Source organism: Myotis brandtii, unplaced genomic scaffold (genome assembly GCF_000412655.1).
Source record: "Myotis brandtii unplaced genomic scaffold, ASM41265v1 scaffold383, whole genome shotgun sequence".
In the NCBI taxonomy this organism is placed as follows: Eukaryota; Metazoa; Chordata; class Mammalia; order Chiroptera; family Vespertilionidae; genus Myotis; species Myotis brandtii.
Genome location: NW_005364711.1, coordinates 1 through 8726, shown reverse-complemented (window position 1 = coordinate 8726; position 8726 = coordinate 1). Strand labels below are relative to the sequence as shown.

Below are 8726 nucleotides of genomic sequence, written 5' to 3'. Positions count from 1 at the left end.
ATTATAGTTAAGAATACAATTCTGGGACTAATCATTCTCTGTTTGACCTGGGGCCACCTCTTTAAGCCTCAGTTTACTTATCTGTAAAGTGGGGATAATTAATAGTACTTAATTATCAGGGATTTAGTTCTTGTAAACTTTCTTGAGAATTTCTTGAAATTTTATTTACAACAGTACCAAGGCCATTCAATGGAGAAAAAAAATGGTCTCTTCAAAAAAAATGGTGAGGACAACTGGATAACCACATGCAAAACAATAGAGTTGGATCCTTACTTCATTCCATATGTAAAAATGAACTCAACGTGAATTAACTATCTAAATATAAAAACTAAAAATATATTTACATTTTATAAGCATGAGAATAATGCATGAAAATCAAACAAGACAACGCTTACAAAATGCTTAGCATAGGGAATAGCACATGATAAACACTCAATAAATGTTTACTACTACAATGGCCATAATTACTACCACTAACAAGAGGATTTTATTACTTCTACTACTGCTGAGTGGCAGATGGCTCTGCAAAAAAAGGTAGGAGCCAGGTTGTGAGGAAGCCCATGAAAACCCATCTAAGTATGAAGTCTTTCCTGTAGACAATGAAGAACCATGGGGAAAAATTTTTTTTGAGGAATTAATAATCAATTTTATTGGGTTCAGGCAGAAGTCCATGGGTGTTGAGGACCTTTATATTTGTCCTTTTTCCCCCTCTACGTTATTTTGGGCTTGTTTCGTAGATGCATGAGCTGTTTTTTCTCCCAGTAATAACTCTTGGCCTTCTCCTTCCTCTTCTCCAGAGTGGCTGTGACTGCCTGATAGTTCCAGCCAACTCCAGGAGCCCGCGCCCTAGGTAGGCAAACTTCCATATAGGTTTCAGACGCACAGCTTGGAGGGTGGCAGGAACCACCATTTGCTTTTTCTTGTCATAGGGCGGCAGGATTCCATTGAACACCGTGAAGCGGTCCAGGGAAGCCAGGCCTCACTTGTTCTTGTGCAGCAGCATGCCGTGCACAGTCTGCCTAAACATGTAGCTGGGGGCTCGGAAGTGGTAAGGGCCGTGGGATGGGGTGATGTCCGTCTGCTTGCCGGGGAAAGCCAGATACTTCAACTCGTTTCTGTGGAAATTGCCAGATATATTGATGCCCTCACAGTGCATCTCTGACTGATAAAAGCGTATAAAAGGGTATGGTAGTTGGAATCTTAATACGGACAAAGATAAAAATAGAGATACTAAAGCTGTGCTGTTGGCATTTTAGGAATCAATGACCAGGTGGGAGAGTTGGGTTGGGGATGAAGGGTTAGGGGTCAGGGGCTTTCTCAGAGAGACCAAACCACGCCATTTAGGCTGCTTCCCACCCAGTCTCACCTCCACAAGGACACAAAGCCAGAGACAAAAACATGTTACCCTCTGCTGGGGTTGCTGTGACAAAGGCCCAGAAGTGTCCGCTCCATTCTTGCCTGCCTCAGGGCTTCCCGCCCTAGTGAGCTGGGACACGCCCACTATAACCCTGCACCTTCGGGTCACTGTCCTTCAGAAGTCTTCCAGGGGTTCTCAGTAGCCCATGGAGACACTTTTCAAATGGTCCTCTGCTGGGAGTCAGTGAGCCACAGAATAAACAGAGTGCCTCTGCCTGAAGCATCATCTTTACACAAATATTTAGGATAGCCGAAACCGGTTTGGCTCAGTGGATAGAGCGTCGGCCTGTGGACTGGGGGGTCCCAGGTTCGATTCCGGTCAAGGGCGTGTACCTTGGTTGCAGGCGCATCCCCGGTGGGAGGTGTGCAGGAGGCAGCTGATCGATGTTTCTCTCTCATCGATGTTTCTAACTCTCTATCTCTCTCCCTTCCTCTCTGTAAAAAATCAATAAAATATATTTAAAAAAAAATATTTAGGATAAATGTGAGTTTTGGATGAGACAAACGTGGCGATATTTTGAGTACTGTAATACCTCACAGATACTGTTAGAGATAATGCTGTTTTTTATTTGTTTAATAAGTTGATAGGACTTTTTTTTTTTTGCATATAGTTTTTCAATTCCCTTGTAAAAAGAGCATCAGTGGAATTCTGCTGTCCCTGCCATATAGTCAGGCGGGAGTCAGGGAGGGGAGAGTGTTCTATGATTACGATCTTCCTGGGGCGGGGACTTGGCAAATTTTCCTGAACAATTAAATTTTGGAAAAGTGTAACCCAAGGGGATGGGTTTCAACACCAAAGAACTCAGTTCATTTTTCAAGTGAATGTTGTCTAGAACCTTCACCTGCTGAACAAAGGAACGTGTTTCTTCCCTCTCCTGTATTTATTTTATATAACACCTTGGACTTACCAAAGTTTTACAAGCCACAATACTTAAATTACAGATTTTGTAACATAGAAATCCACACATGAAACCTATGTGTTCATGTTGAAATACAATAGAAAATTCACATAAATGTAAAAAATATAAAACAAGAGTTCAAGGAAATTCTGCATGTGTCCTGGGCTGCTTGGGTTCCCCCTGCACATGGCCCCATGACAACAAATGCCACTAGAGAAATATTTCTGCACAAAAGTTTGAGAAGCACTAATCATCCCACCTTTACTACAGTCCAGGTCTGCTTGTTTTTCTTCACATTTGTCTCTGAATTTGTCCATGACAATTTTGTCTAATGCTCACCTCTCTTCCTTCAAAATGACCCATATGAATCTCCTGAAACCTTTGTGGTGAAGCATCTATTTGTGTATTTACAATTACTAGTCTCAACTTTTCACACTCTTTAGATTTTTGCACCTAGATTGATGGTATTTGTGGTCACGGATACTTGCTGGCATGTTTATTCATTGGTTGATTGATTCAACTGTATTTGTGGAGCCTGTGGTTCACAAGGCACATATTGGGTACAGCAGGTATGAATCAGACATGAAACCCATGGGCAAGGACAGCATGGTTCAAAGGGGGCAAGATCCATCAATGCCAGTAACACAATGTAGGGTGTGGTTAGGGAGATAAGCCAGTGAGAGCCTTGAAAAATGTATTCAACTCCATGGAAGGCTCCCCTACGCTTCCTCTTGGAATAATACAGAATAATGCCTGTGATCAACTCCATCCTGACATTCCATCATGAAAACGGGTGAATTTTCATAATTTTTGTTTTGCAGGTTTCTCTCTAGGTATGTGGGGAAGATTCCATGGAACCACAGAACCTCACATGGGTGTCAGAGTTTGTCCTCTTAGGGTTCTCACAGACCCAGGAGCTCCAGAAATTCCTGTTCCTGGTGTTTCTACTCGTCTATGTCACCACTGTCGTGGGAAACCTCCTTATCATGGTCACAGTGACTGTTGACCCCCGGCTTCACATGCCCATGTATTTCCTGCTTCGAAATCTGGCTGTCATAGACCTCTGCTATTCCACAGTCACTTCTCCAAAGATGCTGGTGGACTTCCTTCACGAGACGAAGACGATCTCCTACCAGGGCTGCATGGCCCAGATCTTCTTCTTCCATCTCTTGGGAGGTGGAACAGTCTTCTTTCTCTCAGTGATGGCTTATGATCGCTACATAGCCATTTCCCGGCCCCTCCGCTATGCTGCCATCATGAATACTCGATTGTGTGTGGGGCTGGTGGTGGCTGCTTGGGTAGGGGGCTTTGTCCACTCCATTGTCCAGCTGGCTCTGATGCTTCCATTGCCTTTCTGTGGCCCCAATGTCCTGGATAACTTCTACTGTGACGTTCCACAAGTGTTGAGACTTGCCTGCACTGACACCTCCCTCCTAGAGTTCCTCATGATCTCCAACAGTGGGCTGCTGGTCCTCGTCTGGTTCCTCCTCCTTCTGATCTCTTACACGGTCATCCTCATGATGCTGAGGTCCCACTCGGGACAGGCAAGGAGGAAGGCAGCTTCCACCTGCACCACCCACATCATCGTGGTGTCTCTGATCTTCATTCCCTGCATCTACATCTACTCCCGGCCCTTCACTCCCTTCCCCATGGACAAGGCTGTGTCCATCAGCTACACAGTCATGACCCCAATGCTCAACCCCATGATCTACACCCTGAGGAACCAGGAGATGCAGGCGGCCATGAAGAGGTTAGGCAAACACCTAGTGATTTGCAACAGGGAGTGAACTTTAAATAGGTTGACTTGAAATGACAAACTTCTCTCTGAACTTTTGTTACCCCACGTGAAAGCGGAGAAAAGTCTTTACAGAGTGTGACAATTAAGATTAAATCAATATTCCTACGGACCCACTCCTGTGTCAGATACTGTGTTGGGCACTTTCACACTTATATCTCAGTCTCATAAAACTCATAATGAACACCTTATTTTTATATCAAATAGTTTTACAAACGAAACTCAGAGAGAAATGACTTGCTCAGTAATGAGCAGCGAGGGGTTCCTCTGACTCCAAGTTTAGAGGTAGGAGACATGGATGGGATTTAAAACTCAGGGTCTCCCACAGCCACAAGGGAAAACCTAGAGGGTGCCTCATCCATGGATCAACATCTGTGATAAATAGCCAACCGTTTCATCTTAACTCGGGAACAATCACATTCGTTTTTGCTCCCTGCCTCATTACCCATTGTGGTATTTGGGAAGTGGTCTCACTTTTAACATTGTATGAATATTTCCCATAAGGACATTGGCCCTTAGGATTTCTTTTCCTACCAAATACCCCTTGTATAATCTGCAAACTATTCTACTTTCCCAACACGGTCTTTCCATCATTTGGATGACCTGGTTGAGAGGAGAAGTAGGTAGTTTGGGGACCAAGGTCAGAGAAGGCGGGGCACGTCTATTCACGTTCCAGTTCTGGGGCGGGGAGTTCAGTACGAGGCTAACACCTCGTGGGTTTTCTCTTGGACTTCCTGCACTGGGATGAGAACTCCAAGAGGGCAGAGGCTGTGCTCTCTTCACCTTTCAGTCCTCCCAGCACCTTGAACAGTACCCTACACAGAGAGGCGGTTCCATTTTTCCTGCATTTTGTTCTTTCCCTGTCAATTTCAGAACCTACTTTTTATTTCTGTCTCTCTACCTTAACATTTATTCCCTCCATCTCCTCTGAAGTATGCCTCACTTTGTAAAAGTCTCTGGTCAGGTATAATGTTGATTCAAAGTTAAGAAGATAATGTAGAAACTTTTTGTTTTTTCTTCCCTTCTGGCAATCCATCCCATCTAAGAAATAAAAGACCTTTGGGGCTCTCTCTAAGCCATCATGGCAACTCCACCCTCTTCCACCTCCACTTTCCTGTCCTCGTTTCACACATCTCCCTACTCACAGTGAACCTATGGAGATGAGGGGAGAGAAAATGGACGTAGTGTCATATTTGATCTGTGTGGTCCCTCAGAACAGCTTTTCTTGCTTTTATATTAAGTTCCTTTAAATGACTGGTGATACATTTCTCATCCCCCAATTTGTCTCTTCTCCGGATGCAGCATCTGTATTCCTTCAATTGTACCTATTGTGACAAGTTTTCCAACTCTACCATCCTTCTGTGACATCACCTTCATATGACAACATCCTCCTTAAGATGAGATGCTCCCCACGTGACACACTGCTGTACTGGGGGTGTGAACTCTTTAGAAAATGATTATCCCACTTTAAATATATATTACTAGAGGCCTGGGGCATGACATTTGTGCACTGGAGGGGGGGGTGTCCCTCAGCCCGGCCTGCACCTTCTTGCAGTCCAGGACTTCTGAGGGGTCCTTAGTGCTGCTGCAGAGGTGGAAGAGGCTGCCGCGGAGGTGGGAGAGGCTCCTGCCACCCCCACTGCGCTCTCCAGCTGTGAGCCTGGCTTCTGGCTGAGCAGCACTCCCCCTGTGGGAGCGCACTGACCACCAGGGGGCAGCTCCTGCATTGAGCATCTGTCCCCTGGTGGTCAGTGCACATCATAGTGACCAGTCGTTCTGCTGTTCGGTCAATTTGTATATTAGGGTTTTATTATCTATAATAATAAAAGTGTAATATGCTAATTAGACCAGACAGCTGAACGACCTTCCGGATGTCCTTCTGGATGACTTTCCAGACCAAACTGGGGCTTCAAGGACCAAGGCAGCCACCGCAGCTGTGAGGGCCGAGTCCCTTGCACGAATTTCATGCATCGGGCCTCTAGTATAGGATAAGGATGCTTTTGACTGCAAATAGCAACAACAACAATAAAACAGTGGCAAAAATAATGAGGAAATTATCTCACTTTAAAAGAAAGACTAGAAGATAGGAAATTCCAAAGTTGGTTAATTCAACAGCTCAAACATTTTAGGGCTCTGGGTTGGCTGCTCTGAAATTCCTTGCTTTTCTCCTCATGATGGCAATATAACTGCTAAACTTCCAGGCATCAGATCTTTATATTCAAATAATCTAGCAAGAAGGACTAGAAGAGGTGTCCATGTGGGTTTTCATTTTTACCAGGGGACAAAAATTTTCCTAGAACCACTTCAGCAGAATTCTCCTATGATTTGGTGCCAGAACTGGGTCATATTGTCGCCCCAGTCTGCAAAGGGAAATGGGAGGGTGAATGTCTGGCTTTGCAGCCAGGAAGAAGGGGTTTGGGAATGGCAATCAGTGGTGTCTGCCATATAGGTAGAAGCTCCTGGAAGTAGAAAGAGACATGATTGGCCTGACTCAAAAATATTTTTTTAAATATATTTAATGGAGAACCAAGATGGCCTATACTCATTGCCTCCCAAAACCAAATCAAAATTACAACTAAAATACAGAACACATCATTCAGAATCACCTGAAAGCTGACTGAATGGAAGTCCTACGACTAGAGAAGAAGCACATTGAGATGGGTAGGAGGGGCGGAGGCCCACGGACTAGGCTGGTTCAACACCCACATGTGCCGTTTTCTAATCGTGAGGGACATCGGCTCTGCGGAGGCCGCCCCTGAGGAGCAAGGGGTCCCAGCCCCACACCAGACCCCCAGCCCAGGGTCCCAGAGCTGGGGAGAGAAGACCCCGTAACTTTGGGCCTTAAAAACCAGAGGGGATTTTGGCTGAGTGACACAAAGGCTGCTGAATCCCAGGTGTTCCTCTTAAAGGGCCCACGCACAAACTTACAAGGTCTTGCTTTTTCTGATCTCCAGTGTTAGGGGAGGGGTGGTGGCAGGAACTCAGGGGTGGCTTTCTCCCAGATGAGGGTGCTGGGACCTCCTCTGTCGCTGGGCTGACTGGCAGCCATATCAGCGTGGCCCACACTGCTTGCTCCACCCTGGGGATTCCCTGAGACCCCGCCCCCTCCTATTTGCAGCCCCACCCAAACCGTTTGCTGCAGACTAGAAGATAGGAAATTCCAAAGTTGGTTAATTCAACAGCTCAAACATTTTAGGGCTCTGGGTTGGCTGCTCTGAAATTCCTTGCTTTTCTCCTCATGATGGCAATATAACTGCTAAACTTCCAGGCATCAGATCTTTATATTCAAATAATCTAGCAAGAAGGACTAGAAGAGGTGTCCATGTGGGTTTTCATTTTTACCAGGGGACAAAAATTTTCCTAGAACCACTTCAGCAGAATTCTCCTATGATTTGGTGCCAGAACTGGGTCATATGGTCACCCCAGTCTGCAAAGGGAAATGGAAGGGTGAATGTCTGGCTTTGCAGCCAGGAAGAAGGCGTTTGGGAATGGCAATCAGTGGTGTCTGCCATATAGGTAGAAGCTCCTGGAAGTAGAAAGAGACATGATTGGCCTGACTCAAAAATATTTTTTTAAATATATTTAATGGAGAACCAAGATGGCCTGTACTCGTCACCTCCCAAAACCAAATCAAAATTACAACTAAAATACAGAACACATCATTCAGAATCACCTGAAAGCTGACTGAATGGAAGTCCTACAACTAGAGAAGAAGCACATTGAGATGGGTAGGAGGGGCGGAGGCCCACGGACTAGGCTGGTTCGACACCCACGTGTGCCGTTTTCTAATCGTGAGGGACATCGGCTCTGCGGAGGCCGCCCCTGAGGAGCAAGGGGTCCCAGCCCCACACCAGACCCCCAGCCCAGGGTCCCAGAGCTGGGGAGAGAAGACCCCGTAACTTTGGGCCTTAAAAACCAGAGGGGATTTTGGCTGAGTGACACAGAGGCTGCTGAATCCCAGGTGTTCCTCTTAAAGGGCCCACGCACAAACTTACAAGGTCTTGCTTTTTCTGATCTCCAGTGTTAGGGGAGGGGTGGTGGCAGGAACTCAGGGGTGGCTTTCTCCCAGACAAGGGTGCTCGCAAGGATCATGTTCCTGTGCTGGGACCTCCTCTGTCGCAGGGCTGACTGGCAGCCATATCAGCGTGGCCCACACTGCTTGCTCCACCCTGGGGATTCCCTGAGACCCCGCCCCCTCCTATTTGCAACCCCACCCAAACCGTTTGCTGCAGCTTTTCCATATGAATGGCCTGTCCTGGCTCAGGCTTCAGACTTTGTTAAAATCTTTCAAACAAGCTGCAGCTGATGACAGCGTGCCCCAAACCATCAATAAAAGGTCCAAGACCCGGCTCTAGCACCAGCCTACTTGCTTCACAGCTACGCCTCACCTCCTGCACAGCAGCTCTCCCACAATGGCAACAAGTACACATCTATCAACAATTAAATCTAAAAATCAAAATAAAAGAACAAGAAATCTAATGAACAAAATGAACTGGTGCATAAAACAGAATCAGGGGCATGGAAGCATGGGACAGACTGACGAATCTCAGAGGGAAGGGGGAAGGGGGGCAGGAAGAGCTTAACCAAAGATTTTACCTGTGGACACAGACAGTAGG

The 8726-nt window shown here is 46.1% G+C and overlaps 1 protein-coding gene and 1 pseudogene across 2 annotated transcripts; one reads left to right on the top strand and one right to left on the bottom strand.

Annotated features, from left to right (window-relative positions):
• Positions 1 to 634: 634 nt before the first annotated feature.
• LOC102250241 lies at positions 635 to 1205 on the bottom strand (annotated as a pseudogene).
• On the top strand, positions 813 to 4217 carry LOC102249944 (olfactory receptor 4D1). Of its 2 annotated transcripts, none has more exons than XM_014544826.1 (2): positions 813 to 850; positions 3137 to 4217. In XM_014544826.1, exon 2 carries the CDS (start codon positions 3167 to 3169, stop codon positions 4100 to 4102), a length of 936 nt encoding a protein of 311 aa, XP_014400312.1. In that variant the 5' UTR covers positions 813 to 850; positions 3137 to 3166; the 3' UTR covers positions 4103 to 4217. The 2 variants fall into 2 exon arrangements, with proteins under 2 accessions (XP_014400312.1, XP_005872621.1); XM_005872559.2 differs by lacking the exon at positions 813 to 850 and adding an exon at positions 1106 to 1183.
• The last annotated feature ends 4509 nt before the right edge of the window (positions 4218 to 8726 follow it).